The sequence below is a fragment of the Galeopterus variegatus genome, unplaced genomic scaffold (genome assembly GCF_000696425.1).
Source record: "Galeopterus variegatus unplaced genomic scaffold, G_variegatus-3.0.2 Scaffold309, whole genome shotgun sequence".
NCBI lineage: Eukaryota > Metazoa > Chordata > Mammalia > Dermoptera > Cynocephalidae > Galeopterus > Galeopterus variegatus.
In genome coordinates this window covers 510500-527478 of record NW_007726420.1, presented here as the reverse complement: position 1 = coordinate 527478, position 16979 = coordinate 510500, and the positions used below count along the sequence as shown (strand labels likewise).

The window sequence follows — 16979 nt, the reverse complement described above, 5'->3', positions numbered from 1 at the left end:
CAACAATCACAACAATTCCTTGAACTTGTTAAGACAGGTGAATAGATATGATGTTGATGGGGGCAGAACGGAGAAGGAGAGGGGAGAGGAGGAACTGGTAAAGGGCCATGAAAGTCAACTACATTGTATATTGATAAATGAAAATAAAAAAAGAAAAAGAAAAAATAAAATTGCTAACAAGTAGATAACTTGATTGCTATGGGTTTCTCCTTCTCCCCCCTGCCACCCTTCAGTGTTAAGTCCTGGCAAGCAGCAAAAGATTAAAAGAAGGGCATCAATACCCTGGTCCTTCAAGTCCTTCAGATGAAATCGTATGCACATATGTGTGTATACATACATACAGGTATGTATAATGAAATACACACACACACATAAGGACAATATGAAACCACTGAGGTTCCCTGATGCCTCGAGTTTAATATACTGTGAATTATGACACTCTGACTGCCAGAAAGTCTTCAAGAGTCTGTGGTGAGCTTTTGAGTTTCTTTCTTTTGGATGTTTCTGCTTACTCTTTTAGTAGAAAAAGTGCTAAGGCTCTTGGTTCAAATTATCTATAAAATAAAATAATTAACTCAAAAAAACTATCTGCAAGTACAAAAAATAAAATTAAAAAAAAAGAGTACAAACTACCAGATTTACACATTCAAAGAGTGATAGATAAAACACAGAGTAAACATTTATAATAATATATTTATTCACATTTCAGAATTGGGCATAAAGCATGGGAGAGAAGAGATGTTCTTCAACCTAGAAGTTAAAGAAAATTTAGGCTTAGCTTTGCCTGCATTACTTCATTAAGGAAAGACTCCAGTGGGTCTTCTCCCCACTAATCTTTACCTCCTTTCTTGATTATCTCTCCTAAAGAAGACTGAACAGGAATAGGATCTAAAATTATCAGTTAGTATGATTATGCAATGCCTGAAAGCTGACTGATATGAATTCCAGCAAAATGGTATTAAACCAGCTATTTTGAAAAGCCTTGCTATTATATAATCTCTCAAAGCAGACCAGAATTATAAAACACAAATATTCACAGAGAAATCATTAGGGTGTATCAAAAGGAAAGTACTAGGGGCACAGAAATAATAAACTAAGAATAAAAAAATTAATTAAAAAACAGGGCTGGCCCCTTAGCTCAGTTGGTTAGAGCATGGTGCTGATAACACCAAGGTCCAGGATTCGACTCCTCTACTGGCCAGTCACCAGAAAAAACAACAAAAAAATGCAACGTCCAAATCATGAGAGAGATGACAAGGCTATATTTTTCAACTCTGAGGATAATAAGAGAAGTCGAGAAAGAAAATTTGGAATATGTCCATACTTCCCTTTTTGTGTGAAAAACATTCATTCGTTCACCACATTTTTTTTTTTTTTTTTTGGCGGCTGGCTGGTATGGGGATCTGGACCTGTGACCTTGGTGTTACCAGCACCATGCTCTCCTAAGTGAGATAACTGGCCAGCCCACCACCATATTTCTTAAGCCATTTCAATGTGCTAGACACTGTTCTAGGTGCAGGAGTAGAGCAGAGAGGAAAATAAATCAATCACAATCACAAATCCCTGCCTCTGAAGCTCACATTCTAGTAGGGGGAAAAGAAAATATATAAATGAGAGTATATAGAGGATGTCAAGTATATGCAATGGAAAAAAAATTGAGGAGAGTAAGAGGAGACAAAATGAGTTACAATACTAGGGAAGATCTCACAATAAGGTTTCATGTGAACTAAAAAGGAGAAAAAGCAAAGCAGAGGAACTGGCAAGTGTAAAAGTCCAAAGGTGGGGTTATGTTTGGCCATGCTCCAGGAATAATAAGAAATCAGTGTGGCTGGAACAGATTGATGAAGAAAGAGAGTTGCTGGAGATGGGCTAGAGGGGTGGGGGTAGTGAATCATGCAGGGACTTCTAGGCCCTGTAAGGACTCTGGCCTTTACTCAGAAATGAGAAGCCAATGGAGGTTTTTGAATAGAAGAATGATGATAATTTGACTTAGCTTTAAAAAGAGAGGCTACGTTGAGAATAATCATACTCCTTCCTGTGCTATCTCTGTACCTTGTAAACGATTTTACTATTATAACCTGACACTATGTTGTAATTTGTTGATCCTCTACTAGACCATGAGCTCCATGAAGAAGAAGATTGACTTATTTATCTTTAGTGTCTTACACATAATAGATAATCAATAAACGTGTTAAATGCATAAATAGAATACTTTCACCAAAAATCTGGTGTGGGTGAGATAATGACAATTTATCTTCTCGCCTACTCCAAAAAAGAACTGAAAGGCAAGCATTAGGTTCCGTAAATTTACAATGTTACCAAAAAAATTTACAACAGATATTGTAATAATATCCTATACTTAAACTTTCAGACATAAAATTTATTTAAACTTTCAGAATTTCACATCTATGACTATAACAGGCTGGGATGATATATGCATAATTAAGGTCTCACTCTATTTGTCTCCAAATAAAATTCTCAGCTCTTCACTATCATATTTAATATTAATAAAAGTCTAGAACTGACTAGTGCTTTCTCTTCTACTCCTGAGAACAGTTTACTTACGGATGTGGTCACATTAATATTATAAATGCCAGATGGAGAAGGTTTATTTGATTTAACAAATGGAATACAATACTTCTTAGTTTTTTCATCCACTCTGTAACAACAACAACAAAATTAAGTTAGAACCAGTAATAATTACTTTTTTAAGCACAAAACCAAATGCCACACCAACAGTGACATGCAGTTTAATCAGAATTTAATGCCAAATATACATTGCACATAAATCTGGTGAAATATTCTATCTTTTATCACTATGTTCATGACTCCCACCCAGCCCCCAATTCTTACCAAATGAATTACCTTCCTTTAAGCAAAATTCCCAAAAGGAGCTTCTTTGAGCCACTAAATGCTCACAGCCATACCATGCAGCAGCAGACCCTCAAAAGCAATGATCTCTTTTTACATTATTAGACTAAATAGCTATAGATTCTCCACCTTAAATAATACAACTCTATATTCTTAGGATTCAGGTGAATTTTCTGATCAAATGCTAATAATTTTCATCACACAGGCCATAAACTCTTTTGAAACAGCCACCTGAGAAGAATGAATAGCATCTAGAGTCCTGAAAGTAAAACAATGTGGATGTATTGACAAATACCTGGAATTAGCAAATATATCCTTAAAGAAGTTTTTGTCTTATTTTCCTAATTCATACCTGTAACTCTGAACTCCTGGGATAGTCCCCATTCCAGAATTAATACCAGCAGCAACGGCAGAAAGATTGTACGTAAGTGGGGGAATTGCCATGCCTGGATTCCTTGTATGATCCCCATTGACATTGCTGCAGTCTTTAAGGCTTGTTGAAGGCACTGTTTTGATGTGGCTGGTCCCGTTGTCATGGAGGCAGCTGGTGTTTGAAGCTCTACTGCCTTTTTCAACTTTTTGTCCATCAAATTTTGACCCTTTTATTTTAAATACTTTAGAATCCTTAATTTGGGGATCAGCATTGTTATCCTGACCATTAATAAAAATTTAAATAAAGTTAATGATTTGTGGAGAATAAAAATCACTTCTTCTTATAAAGTACTTATCAACTAGTGGAGAATTTCACAGGTCTCACCTTTTTGTGCCTGTTTTCTTTTTCCTACCAATGGAATTAAAATTAAACCCAGATTCTTATTCAGTTAATAGGAAAACATAAAAAGAATGGAAATGCAATTCACACTAACTCTGATATATAGATATAGATACATAAATTTCACTGGGAAAAAACATGTAAGAGGAATCAAGAATGCCACTTTTGCTCTTATATATTCAGAGACAAGGAACACAAAATTGAAAACTCTTTATTCTTTTGGTTCATTTGATAAGAGGGGGTTGGTGGTGAATTTGAATTACTTTATCAAGAACAGATCCCAGGTAACTTACCTGGAAAAGCAAACTTAAAATACATTAAATGTCTAAATCTCAATTTTAATGTGCTCTACTTTATATAAAATTCTAAAAACAATATTTTTCTCTCATATCATTTAAGGAAGAAAAGTGTCCAAGAGTTCTTGGATGAATATGATTTCCTGACCATCACTTTTGCACAGTCTGGTACAAAGCAGGCACTCAAAACATGATATATTAAGTTTTTTAAACAGGTAATGTCTATAGAGAAGATATATTTTACAACAAGCTAAAAGTTAACAACTTGCTCACCACTCAAAAAACTTTAAAATTTTTTGTTTTTTTCCATTAAATTTAAAATTTTAAACATGAACATTTACCTGTACCACAAGTGTTTTTCTTTCTTCACCTAAGAAATCATCTTTTTCCTTTTCCTTCTTTCTGTTTTGGGATTTTTTAGATAAAGAAACATTTCTGGCATCTTTCTGTATTTTTAACTGTAGTTCCTGAGAAAACCTACTTAAAAATACATTTGTCAAGAAAATAAAATTGTATGAGACAGATAAACCAAGAAAAAAAAATTTAATTTTTAAGATATTTATTTTTTAAAAATTTAATGTTAGACTAGACTATGTTATTTAAAATGGGAAAAATCATGGCCTACATCATAGAAGTTCTGAAAGGATGGTCTGTAGACCTTTGTGGATCCCTGAGAATCTTTCAGGAGGTTCCCAAAGTCTAAGCTATTCTTATTTAATATGAAGATGTTATCTTTTTCACCATGTTAACATGCACTGATGATATAAAAACAATGGTGGGTAATACTGCTGGCACCTTACCAAGAATCTAAGCAGCAGCAACAAACTCACTAACAGTCATTGTTTTCTTCATAGGTACACATTCTCAGTTTTAAAAATAAAGGCAATTTCACATAACAATGTCTCTGATGAACTAGTAAAAAGGTATTAATTTTATTAAAGCTAAGCCTTAGAACATGTCTCTTTTCATATTCTGTGTGATAAAATGGGAATATGCATTAAGCATTTCTCCTGCAAACCAAAGGGCAATGGTGTCTTAAGAAAAGTATATGCATGACTGTTTGAGATACAAACTAAACCAGACATTTTTTTCATGGAACAACAATTTCACTTGTAAGAAAGATAGAGAACTCTGGTTATCAGATCTGGGGTATTTGGCAGATATTTTCTTTTAAAAACTGAACAAAGTGAGCTTGTCACTTCAATGAAAACAACTGATAATAACTGTGTCAATCATAAAATTCAAACTTTTATGCAAAGATTGGAATTCTATTAAACTTGTATCCACCACTGTGATCTTAGCAGTTTGCCAATACTTAAGACTTTTCTGATGAGATAGAATGTGACTTTTTAATTTTGTATAATGAAATATATCAACATTTTAAAGATCTGCATAACTTAGCAGGCCAATATTTTCCAAATGACTAATGCATGATGTTACAAAAGCATGAATGGGTAAAAGATACATTCAAGACGCAAGACAGACAAACAAAATTTTAATGTTAACAGAGAAAGAAAAGTTCATTGATATGGCTTCAAATTCCACAAGTAACCAACCTTTGAGAAACTACTACTGTCAAGTTTTGGTATAGTATCAGAATTTTTATATAGAATCTATGAATACCCACAATTATCTAAAAGGGCTATGAAAATTATCTTCCATTTTCTAATTACATATTTGTGTGATACCAGAGTTTCTTCATACACTTCAACCAAAACAACATATCACAACTATTTGAATGCAAAAGCAAATATGAGTATCCAGCTATCTTTTATTAAGCTAGATATTAAAGAGATTTACAAAATATAAAGGAATGCCACTGCCACTCATCTCACTATTTGTTTTGTCATTTGCACTGATGCCAGCAACTGGAGCAGAACAAGAGACCATGCCAGCAGCTCTAGTAACCACAGGTTTGGCACAACAAGGTCTCCAGCACATCAGCAGTGTCAGCAGTATCACAGGACTTAATGTGGTGTGAGGTCAGCAGCAACAGGAGATGGCACCTTTGGAACTGCACCAGCACCCAAGACAATGGCATCGCACAGCTAGTAGCAACAAAGAAATCAGTGACCTCAATGGTAGATGTCACCACAGGGAGACAGAAAGAAAAGCATGAAGTGACTCATAAAAACCAAAAGTATAGTGTAGTGAATGTAGGAGACCATTCCTAGGAACTGCATTACTGCTAAGGGTGAATAGGAGTAGGGTGGTAGATATCTTACATCTGAGATCCTGTAAAAGTAGATGAGAACAGAAATAAGAGAAACACTGTGACTGTTGTAGAAGGCTTACTTTAACCCTTGGTCGGTGTGGCCTGGAAAACACGGGTCAGTACTATACCTCTCAGCAAATTCATCCATTTGAAAGAAATCATGGTGTAGGAGCTCAGCACAGAAGGGTCTCTTATCTGGATCAATATTTAAGCATTTCTGAAAAATCAAGAATACGTACAGTTTATATCAAAGAAAAATTGCCTACATTTAAATTTCTAAATATAGAAAAATAGAAAATTCCTCTTTTGTGGGGGGATGGGGGGAGCAGCTGATTCATACAGGGATTGAACCTGGACCTTAGTGTTACCAGCACCATGCTCTGACCAACTGAGCTAACCAGCCAGCCCCCAAAATTCCTCTTTATAGTCAATGAATTTTAAACATCTAAAATTAAGGATAAAGAACGAAGCAGAAATCCAGACAGTAACCATCAATGGTTGTTAATATCACAAAAATAAAGACCACCAGATATTCAGTGACTCTAGACGGAAATATACAAACTTCCTATGAAGTAGTCTTGACAAAAAATCAACCTGATTCTGATCAAGTCCTAGCTCTACTATGAGTTTATAAGAAATACAGGACATGAGGAACATGTTAAACTACACTATATGGAAAATTCTAAGGTACAAATAACCCAGTTTCTTCAACAAATAAATTGCAAGGTTTAAACAAAAAAGAAAGAGATAAAGAGGAGTTCATTAATTAAGTCTTAAAAGACATATCAACCAATTGCAATCTATAAACTTCATTTGTCTTCTAATTCAACCTATAAAAAGAAATTATGTGAAAATCAGTGAAACTTTGAATACTGATTAGATATTTTATGATATTTAAGGAATTACTGTAAATTTTAAAAACTTAAAGCTATTGCAGAATGGAAGGGAAAGGACATACTCTGCTTATTATTGTCCTAGATGCTCTACATAGATAATTTTATTTTAATGCAATCTTATTTTGATTCATTGAAACCCCTAAATGCCAGTAAAAATAGAAGGAACTCAATAAGCAGCTTTAAATGAACAAAAAAAGTTCTACAAATAATGGTGGTACTCATAAGTAAAATAAAAAAGTTGAAGGGAATGTGGATAGATTAAATAAGATTATCAAAGGCTGATAATTGTCGAAGCTACAAGACAAGTATGAGAGAGTTCGTTATACCACTATCCTTTCTACTTTCTTTTCTATGTTTGAAACTTTCTATAATAAAATAGTTAAAAAGTTAAATGATTCTACTTAAGGGATACAAGTCAGACAATAGTTTCACCTTTATTCTCTTTAAATCTCTTTACAGATAGACCACAAAGCTGCTCCCAATGAAAAATATTTACATTTTCTACGTAGATTATATACAATATATTATTCTAAGAACTTGTTGTAATTAGTTATAAGCTTAATAAACTTTTTAAATGAGTTAAAGAATCAAAAAGCAAAAAACATCTTGGGTAGGGCCGGCCCGGTGGCGCACTGGAGAGTGCGCCGCTTGGGAGCGTGGCGGCACTCCCGCCGAGGGTTCAGATCCCATGTGGTGACCGGTTCCCGCTCACTGGCTGAGCGTGGCGCGGGCGCAACACTGAGGGTTGCGATCCCGTTGCCGGTCCCCGGTACGGGCGCGACACCGCGGGTTGCGATCCCGTTACCGGCCAGTAAAAAAGACAAAAAGAAAAAATATATATATATCTTGGGTAAATGTTACATAATCCTAGTTTTAGAGATACTTATTTTATCAATGCTCTGGACAATCCTAATAATGGGAACTTTCTGAGCTAATAATTCTGAAAGGTCAATTTAAAGAGACAACTTGATCCAGTGAGTATCTCCCTATTCCATTTGACTCCTCAGTCAAACGCAAAACAAAAGTAATGATCATTTGTAAATTAGCTCCAGCGAATCCAGTGGCTAAGCAAAAGCCCCTTCAACAATACACTACAGGTCATAATCCCAGACCCTACATTTTAATATCTTCCTACTTCTCTACCCTTCTATTTATTTTCTCATCCTATTTTTCATCTCTTTTCCATTTACACATGGCTTACATTTTAAATATTAAACATTAAAAACATACAGTGTTTTTATGTTTTTAGATAAGTATGTTTTCCATACTTAATGCATTCTAGATAACTATATGGTTTCTTAATGAGTTTTAAAACAGGTAAAATTTCCAGGCCTTTATTTCTGAAGTTCCCCTCAACTAAATTATTTAAACTCAATGCACAAAAATTAAAATCATCAGAGGAAATTGTTGACCTAAAAGATTAACTAGACAAGAAAAAAGAGAAAACCAAGTCTCCATAATGTATAAATTCCCTGTCAGAAAGTGAAAAGAAGAAGTATGCTTACCTTTGCTAAATCTATCACCACCTCAGAGAGCTTAGGATAGCGTCTTTCAAGAGGTTCCATTTCCTTGATTTCAGGCAACCTTATTCCAGCAAACATAGGATTTTTATAAAACAGCTCCTGATGTCTTGGAATCAGATTACCTGGAAGTGAAAACAACACACATCTTTGTCATTATACAACATTATAGAAACGGCGAAGAGACAAGTGGTATGAAGTAGAGGAAATAATGGGACACAGCTAGGGAGTTTATGACTCTCTCAGCATGCAAATCAACCAAAGACAGTGCTATTACTGTGATGGCACATGGCAGTCTTTACAGTGGCTTTGACATAAGTCAGCTCAAGGAAATTAACATTGCTATCTCAACATACTCATTTAGAAAAGTTCTCACGCCACTACAATAGAACTGAAGTGAGGTAGCATATGAAAAGGACGAGTAAAGAACATTTTATAACTTTTCAGATATAAGTACCAGCACTTCATTTCTAACACCAAAGCATAAAATGCTGACCAAAACAATGAAAATATTAATAGTCATGTGGACAGGATCAAATCTAGTTAAATCAGTTCCACCCTTTAAGTGTTTAATTTTTGGTCAACTGATTTTGCACCTGTATCTAAGGTCAGATTTGAGCATGTTATCTTTTTTTCTCAACTTTAATACCTAATTTAGTGTAAAATATATATGAAAATTCTACTGCAAGAAACCATTGTACTTGGTTCCCCTTACCAGCCAGCTACAAAAAAAAAAAAGAAATGAAATGAAATCATTGTACTGCTTATTACGTTTCTAACCTGGAAACCTAAAATCAACTAGTCAAATTAACCCCAAGTGTTTTCCCATTATTTCCATCTTCCAAGCTCTATCTCCAAACATGAAATTGATATTTCATCTAAGACTTTGATATGACTTGCTTTGAAATTCTGTCCAAAGGGCCGGCCCGGTGGCGCACTGGTTCGGATCCCACATACAGACCGGTTTCCGCTCACTGGCTGAGCGAGGTGCGGGGGCAACACCGAGGGTTGCGATCCCGTTGCCGGTCCCAGTCCGGTACGGGGGCGACGCTGAGGGTTGCGATCCGTTGCCGGACACGGAAAAAGACAAAAAAAAAAAAAAAAAATTCTGTCCAAAGCACTAACTACAAAAGTCAAATCTGAGGCAAGACTAAACGACCTTTGAAGTTTCTGTCTCTCATCTTGAAGGTGAAGATGAGACTAATAGTCACATTACACCAAATGCTTACTGACCCAAAGATAATAAATGATCATTTGCATCCTGTCTACATGTGATTAACTGAATGTAAAAGTACAGAGAAATGCACAACCTCTGCTCTTTTCTTCTCTATTGCGGGGTAGAGGGAGGTGAGCATGATTAAGAACATATGTCTGATAGACCAAAGCCAAACTGAGAAAAAAAAAAGAGAAGGAAAAAATATAGATAGATAAATGAGGTTTTCCTATTTGCTCCCTACCTTCACTTAAAACACATACAGGATCATCTCTAGTATATCAATAGCTTCAAAAATCAACACAACCACACACACTTGCAAATGTATAATCTTACCTAAACACGTCATAATATGATATAGCTGATCAATATCAGAATCTCCAGGAAATAGGGGTTCCCCCATCAGCATTTCAGTTATCAGACAACCAATGGCCCAAATATCAACAGCTCTGAAAGAGAAGCAATGTGGTGTATAATCTGGCATCCTAACATGTTGATGGTGATTGCATTTGTTCTGCATATTACTATTTGATATTCTTGGTATTGAGAATAATAGTAGTAAGCCTTAAATTACATGGAAAAAGACATTTCCCTATAAGTTAAAAGTTCTAACTCCCAATTTCACGTAAGTGAGACTTCCAAAAACTTCAGTCATGTGACATAAGAGGGAAACGGCTTCTGAAAAGCCAAAACAATTATTATGTATACTTTATTCTCAAATAAGACTCTCAGGCTTCCATTCAGAGCCCACTCATTCTTTGTTTACACATAATTCTAACAAACTTGATCAGTCTATGTCATGATACACTGAAAAAAGTATGCCAAAAAAAGGAGGTGGTTGCTGAGGGCAAATACAGCAGCAACAAGGAGAACTGAAAGCTAACGGCGGAGGCAATTAAAAAGCTATCTTAACAAAATTAGTCACAAGAACTCAAAAGAATATGCTAGCATCACTGAGCATAGGGACAACTACCTGGAAATTGCTCAAGGTCATTTCTGAATTATAAAATGGTACAAAAGTTATAGCACGGTAGTAAAATGAAAACTGAGTAGTCAAGAAAATAGTAAATGATGTTTAGTGTACTCTGAAATGGAGAAATTGTAGAAAATATCTTAGAAAGATTTTTATCACAAGCAGTAAAAATTACAATCCTTTCGTCTTTGAAGAATTGACTTATGAAGACAATTTATGTTTTAAAAATATTTCATTCAAATATATTTTTGCCTTACCCTTGCCTGCTCCATCTTGCCTCATTCCAACAGTGTCAGACTAATCTAGTCAATGTTAACCTCTCTTTACAAGTGATAAATATACTATTTCCAACCCACTGTAAAAAACAGACCACTTATTCAATTTAATTTCTCCACCGTTAAAATAACTATATCTCCCCAACTTGTTTCAGAAGAATATTTAAAGGGGAAACACCAAAATGATTAATAATCACTTTATAAAGTTCCTTAAACTCAAGCCTTCCTTTCAGTATTAGAGGGATCGCTTCTCATGTTGTAAACATATTCCATCTCATCAAGAATACAGAGGAGAAGTCTTCCCCCTCCTATTACTGATATCTTACTTGCCATACTTGACATCACCAACCAATAGTTCTGGAGCTCTGTACCATCGGGTTGCCACATAATCAGTATAAACCTCCCCAGGAGCTGCCAATGTCCGTGCAAATCCAAAATCACATAACTTGACAACACCAGACTCGGAGACTAATATATTCTCTGGCTTTATATCTCTGTGTATGATCTAAGACAAAAATCAGAATATGACAGATGTTAAACGAAATTGATTATTGATTTTTTTTTCTTTTTTGAGCACCTTCCATGTGCAGGGCACTGTTTGTTTGGGGCTTTTTCCACCCTAAAAAAAGAAAAAGAAAAAGAGGGGCCAGCCCGGTGGCGCACTGCTACAGTGCGCCGCTTGGGAGCGCGGTGGCGCTCCCGCCAAGGGTTCGGATCCCACATCCAGACCGGTTCCCGCTCACTGGCTGAGCGAGGGGCGGGAGCAACACCGAGGGTTGCGATCCCGTTGCCGGTCCCGGTCCGGTACGGGCGCGACACTGAGGGTTGCGGTCCATTGCCGGACATGAAAAAAGACAAAAAGGAAAAAAAAAAAGAAAAAGAAAAAGAGTATAGATAAAAGCATATAAAGTTCTTCCCAGCTTTAAAGAACCTGGGACCTAGTTGGGCAAAAAAGAACATTTATGCTTGAAATTTTATTTAAACAATCAAAAATATTGAATAAAATATATATCATTAATTACCAAATCAACTATTTGGATAATGAGTGCTCTCAGGACTGAGTAAAGCTATCATTAAAAACTGGGTGGTCAAGAAAAATTTTTATGAAAGGGGGGGGGGTCTAAGATAGGTTTTTAATACTAGGTACGACCTGGATAAATGTAGAAACAGAAGGATAAACCAAGTGAATGTAACAAGGAGAGCAAGGGTTGAAATGGGAATAGACCAACAGACTGTGGTAGGGATGTTTTTTTCTAGAAAAAAGGTTGTAGGAGGGGGAGGAGAGATGCTTCAACTGTCACTCTGGGAATTGTGAACTTGTGTCAGGCCCTGGGAACCCACGGAAGTGACATGATGAAAATGGTGTTTAAAGATGTGGGCCATAAACGAGCTACATCAGAGAGGACTAGTGGCAGGGAGAAGAACACAGGACAAGTATCAGGTGATAAGGGCCTAAACTAGGCTGCTGCTCAGAGGAATGAAAGGAAGAGACACAGTTTACAAATACTTTAAATCAAGAATCAACAGAACTTAGGGGTAATCTCAGGTATTTTACTTAAACCTGAGAATCTAAGGTATGGTGGTTCATTATCAAAAATAGAAAAGTCTAGAAAGTAAGTTTTGATTTATGATTAGCTTAGTTTTAGCCATATGGGGTTTTGGGAGGAAAGCTGAGCTCCCAAGTAGAGGCATTAATCGGGCAATTAGAAATGTAAAGAGGGCAAAACAAGGTCAGTGGTTAAAATTTCTAAAGGAGAGACTCTAGAAGGAGAAAACTGGATGCTGGGAGAGAAACAATATTAAAAATTCTAGGCAAAACAAATGATTAGGCATAATTCTCTAATATAAGTAAACTGTATTTTGAAAAAATTTTTAAAAATTTGTTTTAAACCCTTTCAGAAGACCAGCATTCTAAATGGCAATTTTCCATTGCTGAGCATTTTGCATAGGCTACCAAATTGTATTACCCTAGATATCAGAGGTGAGGACATATGTCCAGTCCCAGTTCACCTATGCCATAACTGGGAGCTGAAAAAGCTGAACTGGGAGCTGGGAAACCTGGGCTCCACTCTCAGGTTTTCAGAATAGCCACAGATACTCCATCTTTCTGGGTCTATCTTCTTATTCCCCAAATGAGGGGGCTAAAGTACATGATCATAATGTTCCCTTCCAACTCTAATACTCTATGACTTATGATAACAACAATAGAACCTAAGCATAACCAAGATGATACAAGTAGAATTTTTACTAAAACCTGTAATCGCAGACTGAGGTGGCCAGAGAAAGTTTTTTTGTTTTTTTTTTTTTGTCTTTTTTTGTCTTTTGCCGTGTCCGGCAACGGATCGCAACCCTCAGTGTTGCCCCCGTACCGGACCGGGGACCGGCAATGGGATTGCAACCCTTGGTATTGCTCCCGCACCTCGCCCAGCCAGTGAGCGGGAACCGGTCTGTATGTGGGATCCGAACCCTCGGGCGGGAATGCCGCCGCGCTTCCCAAGCGGCGCACTATCCAGTGCGCCACCGGGCCGGCCCCAGAAAGTTTTACAAAAGGTTCTGACATGGGTCTTTAATACTGGGTATGACCTAAATAATTATTTATTACCTAGTAATAATTATTAATTATAATTTATTACCTAGCAATTTCAGCAAAAAGGTGGTTTAGGGGCCTACAAATAACTCATAAGGCTCTATACTATTTGGATCAAACTTTAATTGACAGCAACCTTAAATTTGTTTTTAAATATGTTTACTCAGCCTGGCTCACGAATGGATTAAAATACTATTTTTAATGTTTTAAATTCAAATGCTCACATATATAGATACATACATAAGTGAATAATGTATTTAAGAATAAACATTCCCATTTCTTCAAAGTGAGACATATATACGTGTGTGTTTATTCCTTCCCCCACCATAATTATCTGTCTGCTTTAAGAACAGAAATGTTAACTGCCCAAAAAACAAGACCCTAGGGTTTGGTTAGAGTGCAGCCTTGTAACACCAAGGTCAGGGGTTCGGATGCTGAGTACCAGCCACTCGCCAAAAAAAAAAAAAAAAAAAAAAAAAAAAAAAAAAAAAAAAAAAAAAAAAAAAAAAAAAAAAAAAAAAAAAAAAAAAAAAAAAAAAAAAAAAAAACACCTTAGGATATACTTTTAATAATAATAATAAAGATAACTAACACTAAATTATTCATGTGTCAGGCACTATTCTAAATGTTTTAAGTTATTTTATCCTCACAATAACCCTATGAGATAGCTGTTATTATTGTCTCCATTTAACAGGGAGCTGGGAGTGAGGATTGGATAAGAGGTACTAGAAGTCTGAGAAGAAAGGGTATGAAATCATAATCTGAAGAGTTTGAGAATAAATAGACTAGGAAAAAGTAGTTTGACTGTCAGGCAACTTTAAGGTGAGTAGTCATAAACTAGAGTGAGATCAGTTCTCTCACCCATAAAAATTCACATTTTGCATAATTTAAAGAGATATATGAATGCTCTAAAGTTTATGAATGGAACCACTGGATGTTAAAAAATCCCTGCCTTAAAGACAGAATTGAATATATGCCAGCAACACTTGACTCTAAATTGCCTGAAAATATTAGTATTTCTAAAGGTAGAATGTGTTATTAAACATGGGTTGATTAGTCATGAAAGTATAAAACATAAAGGAACACAGAAGCAAATGTAGGCAGGACACATTCAAATACTCTTCAAAAGATAGAGAGTCAATGATTTTTCTGTATACTGGTTCCACTGGCAAGCCTACCGTTAGTGTAGAGACGAACATAAAAGAGTTCAGCCACCTAATTTCAAGTATTACAGGCCCACTTGGGATGATATCCTTTTTATGAGAAGGATGAATCACTATCTTTTAAACTGATGCCATTAAGTATTTGATTCACTAACACCTTATACTGGGCTGTTTCCCTGCACACCCATATTATTATTAGATTTCATGTAGAGTTCATCTATCCCTGTAACAATTTTCTCTCTTTCTAACTTGCTAAACTGGCATTCAGTCTCCTGAACTTGGTTAATGCAAGTCTGCCCTAAGAGACAAATACAGTCTCAAAATTAGGTTTCCCATAATCAATTTTCTGAGCCTAGATCATTCCAAAGTTGCCAGGAGGCCAACTTGGTAGGCCTTCTAACAAAGGCCTAATAGTGTTTTCCCAGATAGAAACTAGATATCTGCCTCTACTGAGCAATTTTTCTATTATATATCTGAACTACACAATATATCTCACTATATAATAAAACTACACAACAAAAGACAGTGGGGAAAAAATACAGTGAATAGTAATAATAATAAGAAGAAAACTGAAAAGAAATACACCAAATGTTTAGGTGGTAGGTATATGGATGATTTTTTCTTCTTTTTATGATTATCTTTACTTTTCAAATTTCCTTCCATTAGCATTTATTACTTTTATTATCACACAAAAAAGTCATTTAAAATATTTGGTAAAACTGGGAGAATCTATGTATTGAGTTATTCATTTTATACTCTATAGGTGTCACTTTTTCTCGGAGGTGCTTTTACGTGATACTCAAAGGATATCAATTATTGTAATAGTCTATAGGGTCAAGGGTAGAGATTTTCATACTTTTATACTTCATACATAACTAGGCAAGAGAACATAAATTAACAAATATATAGATCCTTGGGTGTATGCATTTGTCAAAACTCATCTCAAAATTTGTTCATTTCACTCAGTAAATATTACCTCAAAAAAACAAAAAGAACAGCAAACAAATATTTAACTCTAGTTAATGATATGCACAGATGAAATATTTAGTGTTGAAGTGTACTGATGCCTGCAACTTACTTTCAAATGCATAAACAAATAAGACATATTAATAGATTAATAAATAAATATGTGATAAAACAAATACAACTAAATGTTAATACGGAATCTAGATGGTGGGTATTGTGTTTATTGTGCAACTTTCAACTTTTCAGTATAGCCTAAAATTTTCACAATAAAATGTTGAGGGGAAAGAATACATGTATTATGATACATGAAAATTTGCAATATCAAAAGTAACATAGTTAATTTCAATTATTTACTGGTTCAAACTTCAGTTTAAACAGGTGTCTCACTAAATTAATTGACTGGTATCTGGATAATGATTGGCAAAATAATTATTTGAATCTAATACTTACATTATGACTGTGACAAAATCCAATTCCATTAATAATCTGAAACAAATACTTTTGTACTATTTGGCAGTCTAGTCCATTTGGAAAGAGCTCCAAGTCATCAAGAATTGTGTGGTCAACAAATTCAAAGACTAGGTACCATCTTTTTTTTTTCTTACACACTTCCAACAGATTCACCAAATTTTCATGCCTCAGTTGCTGTTATAAAAAAAAATGAAAAATAGCTTTTACTATATCAAATTATTAGCAACTTGACACAATCTAAAATAGATCTCAGCATAAGAAAAACATATAAATAAACTGCATAGACAGTATAAATTATAAAAGCATATCCTGGTTTTTAAATTAGTGGAAAGACCATACTGCTCCTTTCTCCTCTCAGAGAGCACAATAAAGCCACTTAGAAAAAGAAATGTGTCTCCCTCTTTGATAAAACTAAGAGGGACCTATGACCCCTACCTACAACGAATGAGGTGGGACTGCTAAATATAATCAAGGTCAAACAGGAGTTTAGGAAAACACCAAAAGATAGTCTGTGGTTACAAAGCTGATAGGGCAAGAGTTTATGAAATATTATGGAAAATATATATATATATATTTCTTTGACATAACAGGGTTCACGGGCATCAGTGAAAGCATCCCTAGAACTGAATGGCACCAAGGAACAGCAGGGGAGGGATGGCTGAATAAGTAATCACACAGAAACACATTTGTTGGAAACAATCTGTCAGTGAGGTGGAGTAGAAGTCAACACAATTCATTAGGAACAAACCTGTAACTACAAG

General features: G+C 35.3%; 1 protein-coding gene across 3 annotated transcripts in view; it reads right to left on the bottom strand.

Annotated features, from left to right (window-relative positions):
- The window catches only part of CDKL2 (cyclin-dependent kinase-like 2 (CDC2-related kinase)), a 46233-nt gene that overhangs the window by 11538 nt on the left and 17716 nt on the right, over positions 1–16979 (bottom strand). For all 3 annotated transcript variants that reach the window (XR_550124.1, XM_008567306.1, XM_008567305.1), the window contains exons 3-10: positions 16198–16392; positions 11358–11536; positions 10120–10232; positions 8556–8695; positions 6283–6371; positions 4281–4416; positions 3224–3522; positions 2566–2659 (exon numbers count right to left, since the gene is read on the bottom strand). Coding sequence is in view for 2 of the 3 variants with exons in the window: in XM_008567306.1 (XP_008565528.1) it covers positions 2566–2659; positions 3224–3522; positions 4281–4416; positions 6283–6371; positions 8556–8695; positions 10120–10232; positions 11358–11536; positions 16198–16392 (1245 nt within the window). In the remaining variant the exon portion in view is untranslated. The remainder of the gene's footprint in view (positions 1–2565; positions 2660–3223; positions 3523–4280; positions 4417–6282; positions 6372–8555; positions 8696–10119; positions 10233–11357; positions 11537–16197; positions 16393–16979) is intronic.